At 39.2% G+C, this 14,908-nt stretch overlaps 1 protein-coding gene across 5 annotated transcripts in view; it reads left to right on the top strand.

Annotated features, from left to right (window-relative positions):
- Positions 1-14,195, top strand: part of erc1a (ELKS/RAB6-interacting/CAST family member 1a) — a 37,977-nt gene extending 23,782 nt beyond the window's left edge. For 3 of the 5 annotated variants that reach the window (XM_037540670.1, XM_017690334.2, XM_017690333.2), the window contains 6 exons: positions 1,425-1,562; positions 3,858-4,018; positions 6,456-6,603; positions 9,597-9,698; positions 11,509-11,656; positions 12,833-14,195. In XM_037540670.1, the coding sequence (XP_037396567.1) occupies positions 1,425-1,562; positions 3,858-4,018; positions 6,456-6,603; positions 9,597-9,698; positions 11,509-11,656; positions 12,833-12,837 (702 nt within the window). In that variant the 3' untranslated portion in view covers positions 12,838-14,195. Of the gene's footprint in view, positions 1-1,424; positions 1,563-3,857; positions 4,019-6,455; positions 6,604-9,596; positions 9,699-10,298; positions 10,356-11,508; positions 11,657-12,832 lie in introns of those variants that run through there. The other 2 variants (XM_017690336.2, XM_017690335.2) reach the window with 1 other exon arrangement.
- Positions 14,196-14,908: the final 713 nt, after the last annotated feature.

Below are 14,908 nucleotides of genomic sequence, written 5' to 3'. Positions count from 1 at the left end.
GTATTCATCACCAAGAAGTTATTTAGAAAATGCTCATCATATATGCATAAATGTTCATAATATAAATCATGATTAAGTACACATAATAGACATGTACAGCTTGGTCCATAAATATTAGGACATCAACTAAATCATTGTTATTTTAGCTGTTTACCACAGCATATTAGAGCTAAAATGAAATAATGAACAATGTATATGTCTAATTTGGGTAAACAGTGTAGAACCTTTTTCATGGATGGGCTCAAAAGTAATTGGACCATTGGCCCACAGCTCCATAGCCAGGAGCATGATATTCCCCTTATTATTTCATTCATTCTTCTGAGCAGACAAAAAAATATAGAGTGGATTGTATTTGTGACATTGTATTTGGAAGCTGTTGCTGTTAACTCTCAATATGAAGTCCAAAGAACTGTAAACCATTAGAGTGAGAAATCAAAACAAACCCATCAGAGGGAAAAAACAATAAGTGTGGCTAAATCAGATAGTTGGTACATTTCGATAAAACGAAAAGAATGGGTGAGCTCAGAAACACCTGAAGGCCGGAAGGACCATGAAAAACAACTGTGGTGGATGACATGATAATCGCTAATCTGGAACACCATTTTAACAATTGTCAGAAAATCTAAAAAAGCCTGTACAGCTCATTATCCAAAGCATATCGCCCCTTCTCTGTCAGGCATAGTGGAGGCAGTGTTATGGCATGGGCAGGTATGGCTGCCAATGGAACTGGTACCCTTATATTTATTGATAATTTGGCTGCTGATGTAAGCAGCATGATGAATTCTGAACTGTGAAGATTCAGCCAGCAAAATGGACAACACTTCACAATGCAGATGGACAATGACCTGACACAAAAAGCCATCATAGGCAAAGAAGTGGAATGTTCTGCAATGCCAAGTCAGTGACCTGACCCCAGTCCAATCAATCATTACACTTACTGAAGGCAAAACTGTAGGTCTGGAGGAGCATCACCAGGAAAAAAACCCAGCATCTTTTGATGTCTATGGGTTCTAGATTTCAGGCAGTAATTGACTACAAAGGATTTGCAACCAAGTATTAAAAATGACTGTTTACTTTATGATTATGTTAGTTTGTCCACTTTTGAGCCCCTAAAAATGAGATGCCTAAAAGTGGTTGCAGTTCCTACACTGTTCACCCGATTTGGATGTAAATACCTTCATGTTAAAGCTGAAAGTCTGCGCGTTGAGCTCATCATTTAATTTCAGTAACTATATGCTATGATAGACAGCCAAAATAACAATAATTTTTTGGTGTCTAAATACTTATGGACCTCACTGTAATTACACCTGCCCATATTTACTAGTTTTGTACAATGCTTCAGTGCATTGTGTTCATGCATATCGCATTATAGCTTAATAATATAAGGTCTGTGTTCTCTTAACCTCGTGATCATGACCTGCCAGTCTCAGGAGTCTCTGCGGCAGAAGTCAGAGCGGATTGAGGAGTTGGAGGAGGCCCTGAGAGAGAGTGTGCAGATGACGGCTGAGAGAGAGATGGTGCTGGCACAGGAGGAGGCAGCACGCACCCACCATGAGAAACAGGTTAGTGTTAGTTAGGTTCACAAAATATAGAATCTGCATCAGCTAAACACACATATATCACTGAACATGAGCACTTTCTTTATGCTTTCTGACACTATGCACCAAAGCTTTGGAACACCTCACTGAATAATGCAATAGATATACTATTTTTTATGTATAATTTTATCTATTTAGTTTATTTTTACAAAATACCTTTCTTTATTAATTGTGTTTGTTATTTTAATTCTCATTTTTTAATTACTTTTGTTCTTTTTTTTTTATGTTTTACTGTTGTGAAATATTTTGCATAAACATTTTGTCCAAAGTGCAAGGTTTTTGTTGGCCAAGGGCCAAAAAGACAAAACAATATATTAATAATATAGGAATGTTAAAATCAAAAACATTATGCTATATATTTGTTACTAAAATACTTCAAAAATACATTTTTCAAAATGAAGGTTACAGTGGGGCAAAAAAGTATTTAGTCAGCCACTGATTGTGCAAGTTCTCCTACTTAGAAAGATGAGAGAGGTCTGTAATTTTCTTCATAGGTACTCTTCAACTATGAGAGACAATATGAGAAAAAAAATCCAGGAAATCACATTGTCTGATTTTTAAAGAATTTATGTGTAAATTATGGTGGGAAATAAGTATTTGGTCAATAACAAAAGTTCAACTCAATACTTTGTAACATAACCTTTGTTGGCAATGACAGAGGTCAAACGTTTCCAAGTCTTCACCAGGTTTGCACACACTGTAGCTGATATTTTGGCCCATTCCTCCTACAGATCTCCTCTAGAGCAGTGATGTTTTGGGGCTGTCGCTGGGCAACACGGACTTTCAACTCCCTCCTCAAATTTTCTATGGGGTTGAGGTCTGGAGACTGGCTAGGCCACTCCAGGACATTGAAATGCATTTTACGGAGCCACTCCTTCGTTGCCCGAGCGGTGTGTTTGGGATCATTGTCATGCTGGAAGACACAGCCACGTTCCATCTTCAATGCTCTCACTGATGGAAGGAGGTTTTGGCTTAAAATCTCACGATACATGGCCCTGTTCATTCTTCCCTTAACATGGATCAGTCGTCCTGTCCCCTTTGCAGAAAAACAACTCCAAAGCATGATGTTTCCACCCCCATTCTTCACAGCAGGTATGGTGTTCTTGGGATGCAACTCAGTATTCTTCTTCCTCCAAAAACGACGAGTTGAGTTTTTACCAAAAAGTTCTATTTTGATTTCATCTGACCACATGATATTCTCCCAGTCCTCGTCTGGATCGTCCATATGCTCTCTGGCAAACTTCAGATGGGCCTGGACATGTACTGGCTTAAGCAGGGGAACACGCCTGGCACTGCAGGATTCCTTCTCGGCGTAGTGTGTTACTGAGGGTAGCCTTTGTTACTTTGGTCCCAGCTCTCTGCAGGTCATTCATCAGGTCCCTCTGTGTAGTTCTGGGATTTTTGCTCATTGTTCTCATGATCATTTTGACCCCACGGGATGAGATCTTGCGTGGACCCCAGATCGAGGGAGATTATCCATGGTCTTGTAGGTCTTCCATTTTCTTACAATTGCTCCCACAGTTGATTTATTCACACCAACCTGCTTGCCTATTGTAGATTCACTCTTCCCAGCCTGGTGCAGGTCTACAATTTTCTTCCTGGTGTCCTTCGACAGCTCTTTGGTCTTGGACATAGTTAAGTTTGGAGTCTGACTGTTTGAGGCTGTGGACAGGTGTCTTTTAGACAGATAATGAGGTCAAACAGGTGCCATTAATACAGGTAACGAGTGGAGGACAGAAGAGCTTCTTAAAGAAGAAGTTACAGGTCTGTGAGAGCCAGAAATCTTGCTTGTTTGTGGGTGACCAAATACTTATTTTCTACCATAATTTACAAATAAATTCTTTAAAAATCCTACAATGTGATTTCCTGGATTTTTTTTCTCATTTTGTCTCTCAAGTGTACCTATGATGAAAATTACAGACCTCTCTCATCTTTCTAAGTAGGAGAACTTGCACAATCAGTGGCTGACTAAATACTTTTTTACCCCACTGTATATATAGAATAAAAATTACATTCTCTCATTGAGTTAGAGAGCGGTCCGGATCAAAGACCTTCACTTTGGCTAGCCCAGGACTACACCATTGCTAGCTATACCACAATGATTATACCATTTGCTTTACCATAGCAACTATACTATAGCTAGCTATATCATAAGAACTGTGCCATAGTAACTGTACCATGTGGTATCTATACCATAGTGACTGTACCATAATGACATACCATAGGCAGCCGTCTTACTGATGCCCTTGACTTAAACAGATGGAGGAGCTGCTTGGAGCGATGGAGAAAGTGAAGCAGGAGCTCGAGTCCATGAAAGCTAAGATGTCGTCCACACAGCAGTCTCTGGCTGAGAAGGAGGCCCATCTGACCACGCTGAGGGCCGAGAGGAGGAGGCACCTGGAGGAGGTGTTGGAGATGAAGTGAGTTACATTGTGTTCTCTCTGGAGCGTGACCCTTTGCTGTTGTTGTTGTTTGTGAGAGGTTTGTTGGCCCTCCAGGTTTCCTCAGAACAGGGAGTTAAAGGGTATTTGGTTGAGCCATTGCAAAATGAGTCAAGCTGCTCTGTAAAAGCTTTTAACAACAACAATGGTGAAACTGATGCAAAACAGCCACGCTTGTAAAAGGGAACGTAAGAGACTCAAACACATTGCACATAGTCCTCCACCATCACATGTGACAACATGTGACATAAAGCCGACAATTAAAAGCAGACAGGATCGCAAACGAATAAGGTTTACAAACAGCCAGCTGAGACGGAGCCATGCAAAACAACCCTTAAGATCAAAACAAATGGCCCTTCATTCCTTTCTGTGTATTCAAATAATTAGAAACGTGTTCAACTCGCAAAGTTGCTATATTCCGTTCCAAGTCTATATACAACAGAAATAAATAATCCCCATTCACATTTTGTTTTCATTTGTTTCTATAGTTTATATCTTGCTGTCTGTTATGCTAATTAGTTTTCTTTAGCTGTCTATTTATACATTGAAAAAAGTGGTGCAGTTAATATAACTGATTCAAGCATTTACATCATTTCCACATGGATAAAACATATTACATCAACTCAAATATTGCCAAAAGTAAGAAAACTGAAATACAAATTGATGTTGTTATATACAGTACTGTTCAAAAGTCAGAGATCACCCTTCATTTATTTCTTTTTGAGTAAAAATGGGGAATAAAATACTAAAGTATTTCATTTTTGGGAGATATATCTAAGAGGATTAGATAGAAATAACTTGCATAAGGAAGTAGGAAGTCAAAGGAAAATAAGTGATAGAACAAATTATTGTTAAATAATAATTTATTATTAAATTATACGATTAAATGATGCAGAGAAAACGGGACTCCTAATAACCACCTGCAAGACCTGGTAGACACCAGAAGTGTCCCCATCAAATAAACACCACTTAAAGGTTTCATCTTTGAGACAGAGGAGAAAATCAAGCTGCTTCAGATCTGAAAACATCCACAAGTGGTTTTCTCCATTCTTCCACTGTGAGATCTCAACACTATGGGTCTGAAAGGATGTAAAGCTGTGAAGAAGCTCTGACTGAGAAAAGAAAATGGACAAAGAAAGAAGAACATTTGCAAATCAAACAAATAAGCTGCTGGTGTTCTTAGAACAACGGACCGACCAACATGGAGTCCACACAAAATGCGACCAACCTCTAAGACTGAACTTTGGAGATTTCTTTAAAAACTGAAAGCAAGACTCCTGAAAAGGATGGAAGCTGTAATGAAGGCAAAGAGTGAAACACATGAAGTACTGAAAAATATACTAAGTAATTAATATACTATGTAATTTTCTGTTATTGTCAGTTATTTGTTTTCAGCTTTTTTCTGATGCTGAAAAATTAATTTAATGACCGTTTGACTGGAAATCATTTAGTAATAATAAGTAAATGAAGGGTGCTGTCTGACAGTTGCACTGTACTATATTTGTAATATCTCAGAGCTGTCAGAACAAAAACTCATATGTCCATTTTTGTCATTTTTTAGGCTTTTTACATAATTTAAAAATACCTGTTGCCCTTTACATTGTTTGTAAATTTCATGATGAATGGAGCAAAAGAAACAACCCAAAATTACTTTGAAAAATGTCTGGGTACATTGACTTATATTAAAAGTAAAGTCGTTATTTTCCTTCTCCTGTGAAGTTAGCGTTTTGGAGATATGAGGTTTTGTTCCGACAGCAGCGATGCTGTACTCATGTGGAAATGATGTACGCATTTGCATCAAATGTGTCTCTGTTGTATTTTAGCGTTTGATAGTGAGTATATTGTATTATTTAATTTTCATTAAGCTATTTTGCTTGTAAAAAAGAGGCTCTATAATTAAAACATGATTAGCATTATTAGTAGTATTATTAATAAATGCTTTAATTGTGGTGTTATCACCTTGTGTCAAATGTATTATACAGTACTCCATGTTAAAGCAGCGATGAAAAACTTTAACATACAAACATAGGTTGCATACACATGACCTACGGCTTCACTTTGTTCAACTGTTTAGTCAGAGATAATGAAGGCGGAGAATGAGTCACCCCACACATGGCTCTCATCTTCTATTTCTGTCTCTCCCCTTTTGCTGTGCTCGTGGGAAGCTATCAGCCTCCTGATATTTAGAAATTGGAGTGTAAACATGGTATTAATTGACCATTATGTGCATGAAAAGTTTATATTTCAATAATTCAGTTGGAAAGAGGCCTCCTCCACTGACAATGAAGTCCCACAGACCACCACAGATTCAGCAGACCAGTCAGTGAGGCAGATTTGAGGACTCTACTGCAGGGGATTTGTACTGAAGTGCCATTTGACTTGCACCTTTTAAAGTGATAGTAATTCTGCCCTATAGACAGGAGGCTCTGCTGGCTGCCATCAGTGAGAAGGATGCTAATATCGCCCTGCTGGAGCTGTCCTCATCCAAAAAAAAGAAGACGCAAGAGGAAGTGGCCCAGCTGCGAAGGGAGAAGGACCGTCTGGTGCAGCAGCTCAAACAGCAGGTATGCACTGTGTCACAGGGCTCTGGCAGAGAGAGTGGGCAAGTTTGTATGTGGTTATATGAGACGGGTCTTTCATACAGTTTAAGGTCAAGTTGTTTATTTTGGCTGTAATCAGAGGCCATACTGTTTCCTGCTGAATACTAAAAGAGGCAATGCATCTGAACTTTGTCTTTAAATGTGTTCACTGCTGTCCCCCTGGCCAATCAACTAGATGAGTTCCCTTAAAGCGATAGTTCAGCAAAATCAAATGTACACAGTTTTCCACTTAACCCAAGCGTAATAGATCAAGCAAGACATTTTCTCATAGTACAGGGTGGGCCATTTATATAGATACACCCAAATAAAATGGGACTGGTTGGTGATATTAACTTCCTGTTTGTGGCACATTAGTTTATGGGAGGGGGGAAACTTTTCAAGATGGGTGGTGACCATGGTGGCCATTTTGAAGTCGGCCATTTTGGATCCAACTTTAGTTTTTCCAATGGGAAGAGGGTCATGTGACGCATTGTGAAAATTTCACAAGAAAATCAATGGTGTGCTTGGTGGTAACGTAACTTTATTCTTTCATGAGTTATTTACAAGTTTCTGACCACTTGTAAAATGTGTTCAAAGTGCTGCCCATTGTGTTGGATTGTCAATGCAGCCCTCTTCTCCCACTCTTCACACACTGATAGCAACACCGCAGAGGAAATGCTAGCACAGGCTTCCAGTATCCATAGTTTCAGGTGCTGCACATCTCGTATCTTCACAGCATAGACAATTGCCTTCAGATGACCCCAAAGATAAAAGTCTAAGGGGGTCAGATCAGGAGACCTTGGGGGCCATTCAACTGTCCCACGACGACCAATCCACTTTGGAAACTGGCACGTTCCCTGACTTTTTCCAGCAAGATGGTGCACCACCACATTATGGGTGTCAGGTCCGAGCATTCCTAGATGAACAGTTTCCTGGAAAGTGGATTGGTCATCGTGGGTCAGTTGAATGGCCCCCAAGGGCTCCTCATCTGACCCCCTTAGACTTTTATCTTTGGGGTCATCTGAAGGCAATTGTCTATGCTGTGAAGATACGAGATGTGCAGCACCTGAAACCCTGAAAGTACGGATACTGGAAGCCTGTGCTAGCATTTCTTCTGCGGCGTTGCTATCAGTGTGTGAAGAGTGGGAGAAGAGGGCTGCATTGACAATCCAACACAATGGGCAGCACTTTGAACACATTTTACAAGTGGTCAGAAACTTGTAAATAACTAATGAAAGAATAAAGTTACGATAAAACCAAGCACACCGTTGATTTTCTTGTGAAATTCTCAATAAGGTTGATGTGTCACACGACCCTCTTCCCATTGAAAAAACTAAAGTTGGATCCAAAATGGCCGACTTCAAAATTGCCGCCATGGTCATCACCCATCTTGAAAAGTTTTCCCCCTCCCATAAACTAATGTGCCACAAACAGGAAGTTAATATCACCAACCGTTCCCATTTTATTTAGGTATCCATATAAATGGCCCACCGTGTATATTGAGCTATAATTTTTAAATAAGCCTGTGTAAAAAAGGCAGTGCATGTTTGGTGTCTGACGGCGATGCTCCTTTAGTTTGCAATGGAGCTATGAGGCTAATGTAGCTAGCAAGTATTGGAAGCTTTTACCCCCTCCAATTAGCACTGTGTAGATGTGTGTGTGTAGCATCTAATGGGCCTACACTTTTAAAAAAGGTGGATCTTAAAGGGTTCTTTAGTAAAGAAAATGATTCTATATAGAACCATGACACACAAGGAAACCTTTGCATGACTACACTGTTCTTCAGATTAGTAGAGAATGTGTTGTAGATGGATCTATGTAGAACCTTTTTGAAAAGGGTTCTATATACTGTAGCACTAAAAAACAGTTCATGATGCAAAGGACCCTTCAGTCATGCAAAGGGTTCTTTGAGTCTCTATGGTTCAATATAGAGTCATTTTCTTTACTGAAGAACCCTTGAAGATCCATTTTTCAACAGTGTAGCTTATATATCACTCACTCACTTTTAGCAGGCTGAAGAATCCCCACAAGGGGTGCTGTTAGTGCTCAGGTAACTTATGGTGCTTATAAGAGTGGCTTCATGTCAGTGACATCGTAGGCCTCATGTACTAAAAAAAAAAAAAATCACACTCTTTCTGCCTGTGTGTTATGTATAAAACTGATGCATAGGCCTAAATGCACCATTTATAGGGCATGTGTATGGTAAAATGTAAACTGTCCCTTTTTTTCTCATGCATATGCATTTGAGGGAGTGCTGTGCAAAGTGAGAGTGGGTTGTACATGTACATTACATGTAGAGCTACATATTCTGCTCAGTTTAGTCAAGTTTGAGCAGTATTATTGTAACATTGTTAACAGTATTTAACACTGCTGTATCTTCATCACTGAACTCTTATTTTCTCTTAACCTTGTAGGTGGCTCACCTCATGAATGAGCAGGTAGTGGGCGTGGCTATGTGCTGCAGTCTTAGTAAACCAAATGTCAAATTCAGGCTCACATTGCAGTTGCCTCTAGGCATATTTTGCGCTGCTAAAGCATCTGGCCCTGGGTGTCCTTGTTATAGATAACAGTGTGTCAATACAGTGTCTGAAATCACATAAGTTGATTTGAGATTATCTTGCTATGGTTTGAGGCAACTGCATGATGTATGCATGCAGTTTGCATGATGCTAACTGGTGGGGGAGCTTCCATCAGCTCCAGTGTGAAACTAATGATGCAGACTTCCGAACATGTTTTGGCTACAGGTATAACTGGGATAAAAGTGTATTTGTATAAATCTGATTTTTTGCTAAACTGTGGCTTTGAACTGGTCATAAGGGCAATGCAGTACCAGGCTAGACTAGTTTGTATATTAATGCAATTTGTCTGCTTCTGTCCTCCTCCTCCTTTTCTCCTCTCCTCCCCTCTTCCTGCCCGTTCCGCTCCTCCTTCCTCCACACCGTTTTTCCCTCACATCTGCGCCTCCTCTTTTCACCTAGACACAGAACCGGATGAAGCTCATGGCGGGTAATTATGACGATGGCCACCTGAAAACGCCACCTGACCAGACAAACCACAAACCTCCGAAATCTCCCGATCAGGTCACACTCTGGCGCCCCGGCACATGTTCTTCATTTTATCATAATACCACTATCATCAGCTTGTTTTTTCTTAATAATTGATATCAAAAACACTTTAATATGGCTGGAAATGAAATATTGATACATAACAGAGTATTTCACATTCATAGAAGCATTCTCTCAACAGCAAGCCTTATTAGGACACCAGACCGCTGATCAGAGCTGGGGTCAGTTTAATTTAATCGCTGCTTATTGCAGGTATTTGGGCTGGAATTTGAATTGGAGGTGGATGTCCGGTTTATAGGCGTGTCCATCTCCAGGTCGGCTCTTTTACCACTGTAACTGAAATGGAACTGACCCCAACTCTAAAGCAAACTCATCTCTTTATGAATCATGACAGACTTACGAGTCTTACTCTTATTCATTTCAGTAGAAGTTGGCCCTAAGTACAGATCTAGGAGCTGGTTTATTTTTATTTAGCCTATTACACAACACTCTAGAGGTCAAACTGAGCCTAGGTCTGCACTTCCTGGTCACTTCTATCTGGATCTATTCGCATACTAACCGGATCTTTTCTCCCATGCTGCACTTGGCTAAAACCCCCACCATCTTAACCAATAGGATGATGAGGAGGGCATTTGGGCATAGCCACTCTGGCAGCCTTTTTGTTTTAGAAGGGTGAGCACTTGTTTGATGAATGTAAAAAACCAACCTCAGCTGCCCTTTTCCTTTTCCTCCCCATGCTACCCCATCTAAAGCCCACCTCGCTGAAGCCAGTGTGGGATTTCAGGGTTATGTCATAGTGGCGCAAATCACCGCCCCCCCCCCCCCATATCCCCCAGAGGACATTACACTTGAGTTAAGCTCGTAATTCTTACCAGTTTACCATTGAATAACATTACATAACAAACCCCCTGTTCACTCCAGAATATCTCAAAGGGCCTTTTGTGGTTTTGAAATAAACACTGTGCTGATGATTCCCAATTAAATTTTAGCGCTGCTAAGACATAGCCACCATATATCTCATCGCCCTTTGTTTTGTTTTGAGAGTCTATTATTTTTGTGGTGCAGTAATGGTTTGGATCTGCATGGATCATTCGCTTGCCATAGTCCTCCCTTTCATTCACTCCACATCAAAACAAATTTGTCTCACTCCTGTTAATTAAGTGTAGAGTTCATATTGGTCCTGAAGTAACTTTGTAAACTACAAGTCCTAAAATGGTACTGTAGTAATGGTGGCAAAGAGTGGACAAAGTGTGGCTGGTATAATTAAGGGAGCTCTCATTATTTCTGCACAAAAGCTTTGAAATAAGAAGGAACATGGCATTTAAATCTCTTGGAGGCACTGGTACACATTATATTTGGCTGATGTTTGCTCTAAATATTCAGTCAGATAAGACAGGCTCATTTTACAATTTACATTGAAATGCCTTAACCTAAATGAACCAAAATATGTTATGAGTATAAATGTCTCAGATTAACAAGAGCGATACATCCAAAAGCACATTCTGCTCTTGGATTTAGTGGATTTGGTTGCTTTTATCACCACAAATGTGCTTCAAGTGATTTGCGTCATGTTTCTACAGTCCAAAGGCAAGTGTCTGCATGTTGAAATGTTTGCTAACATGCTTTGCCTCTTCAATAAGCACCTTGAATGATCTGTAGTGATGTCTATCTAGAACCGATACCGTCTGGTCGTAAAGGATACTCTCATAACCAGTTTATTTGGATTATGTTGATGCATGACTATGATTTGAATGTCTAGCTGTGATAAATGTCCACTTTCTGTGATTGTCTAGTGTGTGTGAATAATACTCTGTGTGGTGTGTAGATGAAACCTGGGCGGAGAGCTGCAGTGCACAGGAGCTCCACATTAGCTTACCGTACAACCAGAGAGGACCCAACCCACCTCCCATCTGTTTCTGTAGAACCAACCCTGCCCACATATCACCACACCAAGGACCAAGGACACTCAGATGGTAACACGCCACTTAGAAATTGTACGAGAGTGATAAATGGCATTTGTTTGGTTATGTTTAGTCACTAGAATGTAGACTTAGTCACTTTATTTATTTATACATATATATATATATATATATATATATATATATATATATATATATATATATATATATATAGTCAGCTTAAAGGACCCGTATTCTACATTTTTCTTTTTCTCTGACCCATCAAAACATCAAACATAGAACTGCATTTGATATAAACAAGGCATTCTGCTTCATTAAATGAAAAAAGGCAGCTTAATGTAAGAGACATTATATATGTCATTATATATTATAGATATGACAGTAATGTACTTAGTTACACTTACCACACGTTATTGGCCTTAACAAACATTGACATGTTAACAAATATGCACAACCTGACCAAGTTCATATGCATAGTTTAAACAACAATCAAAAAAATCAGGAGCACACACCATCAGACTAACACAGGCCAACAGCTGTAGGCTGTAATACATTTGTAGGCTATAACTTAAGACTGCACTCAGTAAAAGCAACATAGCATTAAAAAAGGAGTCAGTTGGATCACCTTAGCATTGCGTTGTGTGGCTAAATATTCAAATTGCTATAATAGTGTGAACTACATTTAGGATGGTTTAAGCTCTGCTATATCACTTTTTCAGTAGTCCTGGTATTACTAGTTAAACTTAAATGGAGTTGAGTAGTCCAGTGGCAGAGCTTGAAGGTTGGAATTGTCTCCAGAAGACGTAGGGTTGTGCACCATTAAGTAAGGCTACCGGAGCAAGTTGAGTGAAAAACCTGCCTATTCAAAGTTCAGTTGTTTATGGGAAATTAAACAGACTTTTGAATCACGAGCATTGGTCAAACATTTATATATTTGTTGGATAATGGTGAATTGAATTTGAACATGCCCAGTTTCCATAGTGGGGAGTATCCAGGAGTCTAGTGGCAAGGAGAATCTGATTGCTAATACAATTTATTAATATCAGAGTTTTAATTTATGTCAGTGTGTCTGATATTGCATATATTTCATCAGTCTATTATTCTTAAAGGTCATGCGCTCATTTACATTACAAAGACTTAAAACTTGAAGATGTAAATTATGCATTTTCTTTGGTATTTTTTCATTTGGCATAGTTGATATTTACCTGTTTAATTCTTAATTTTGTTTAGTCTGAGCCTGGGTTGGTGAGAGTCAGACTGACGCTGTGACCATGGCCTGGACTCATCTTAAGACCAGCAGTGAATGGGCCTGTCCTCCAGTAGCCACCAGCCGTGATCTGACCCTCTTCTCTCCAGCTTCGTCACTCTCTCTCTCTATGCCCTCTGTTCTCCTCTCCTCTCTGCTCTTATCCTATGATCTAAAGACCACAACAAGCCTAAAATAGCCCTTCTCGTGGTCTTAAAAGCCCCAGTCAAGAGATTTTCTATCAGGAGTTTATTGAGCTAAATTACATGTAAATTGATTGTCTTTGATCTACTCAATCCACAACACCTGTATATACTAAGTTGTTTGAGCTTAAAATCAACTCCTAGACAAATGATGTTCAAAAAAGCAAATCAAAGGTGGTTTTGAATCCACCATTAATACACAACAAAACAGTGTAAAAAGAAGAAAAAAAAAATGTTCAAAACAATCTTGTCGGGGCTTTTTCGCTGATGCAGCTGTCAAATTCAGCACCTTTAGTTGAATTGTGAATGCAATTTTTTCATTTTATACTTTTGATTACTGTGTTACGTCATCACGGTTGATTACAGACTTAGAATGTCCAGCAACCTGATGGGTGGTGCTATGTAAACATTTCCAAGTAATCTGAATGCCAAACCGTTGTATAAAGTAATGTGCTAATTTGACAGCTGTATCTGCTGCCAGGCTTGTTCACTCGTTGGAGTTTAGGTAGCTACTTTCTTGCACTTCCTTACTGGTTGTACACTTCTTTTGACAATACTGAACTGAAAACCTTTAGTACACGTCCATAAGCATCATCCAAGTGTTGAAAGAGATCTGTCATCTCACCACGTACGACGTCCGTGGTGCAAAATCAGGTACTGTACATGTCACTTAATTCCAAACGTAACAGCTGCTAAAAATCAATAGACAATATAATGTGTGTGAAAGTATTTTGTAGTGCTCATGACGGAGTCGTACAACTCTCGTGAGGTGGCTGTGGGGTTTCAGTTTAAGTGTTATTATTCTCTGTATATGCAGAAGAAGCACAGAGGTCCACTGTAGCAGCTCTTTCAATAAACGTAGGCTCCAAGTATCATCATATCATATCTAGAGGTCTGGTTTATGGGAGCACATTGCTGGTTTTATGTACTCTCATAAACAGAGATGTCATTTTGTCTCTCTCTCTTGCAGTAATTTTTTATGTTGCATTTGTGGCCTATTGTCTTTGTGTATTGAAAAAAAAGATAGTTCTCTCTAAAAAAAAAAAACAAACAAACAAAAGAAATAAGATAAAAGATGAAAAGACGGGTATGAGCATTCTGACTTTGTATAAATGTGTATGTATATAAATATGTATTATCAGTGTTTTCACTCTCTGTGTTTTTATTCATAGTCCTGTTATTGCTTCGAAATGAAAAGTTGGATCAACAAAAATGTCTCTTTAATTTATCACATCTAGGATTTTTTGTAAAGCTGAAAGAAACTTGAGTCGAGCCAGCTGTTCACACTCTTTGCTAGGCTTTTACGTAACCTTTCCTAATCAGTTGTTATCCTATTCCCATTTAACTGAACCTACTACAAAGTGCTCTTTCCGAAAGACACATCTGTCAGGCTGCAGATGCTTGAGGAGTGTCCATGGTGACTCATGGATATTGTAATGTGTTCAGTAAAGGGGGGAAAGCTCTGGGGTTAATGCAGATGCTCCATATCAGCGTTATACCACTGCTAGTCTAAACACAGCCTTTGCCTGACATTCATAATGTGTGAACCCATTTCAAAATGCTTATCTTGAAATCAATAGTATTTAATCTCCCAAATAAGCGCTAGATCTAATGATGTTTTTGTGGAAAAGGATGAAATGAATCAAAAATGATTCATGGTTTGGTTAGTGTTAGGATTAGGGCAAGCTTAATGTCTGCTTTATCAACTAGAGCGTACCACATACAGGTCTACAGAAGTGGTGAAGAACACTGCCCATCCCTAATAAACATACATTGACAAGCGCGTAACTTCATTTGTAAACATATTTGCACACATTGTGTTTAATACGTAGCAACGCAACTGAACTATTTTACCTA

This window comes from Pygocentrus nattereri, chromosome 8 (assembly GCF_015220715.1).
Source record: "Pygocentrus nattereri isolate fPygNat1 chromosome 8, fPygNat1.pri, whole genome shotgun sequence".
NCBI lineage: Eukaryota > Metazoa > Chordata > Actinopteri > Characiformes > Serrasalmidae > Pygocentrus > Pygocentrus nattereri.
This window is presented reverse-complemented; position numbering and strand designations above follow the sequence as displayed.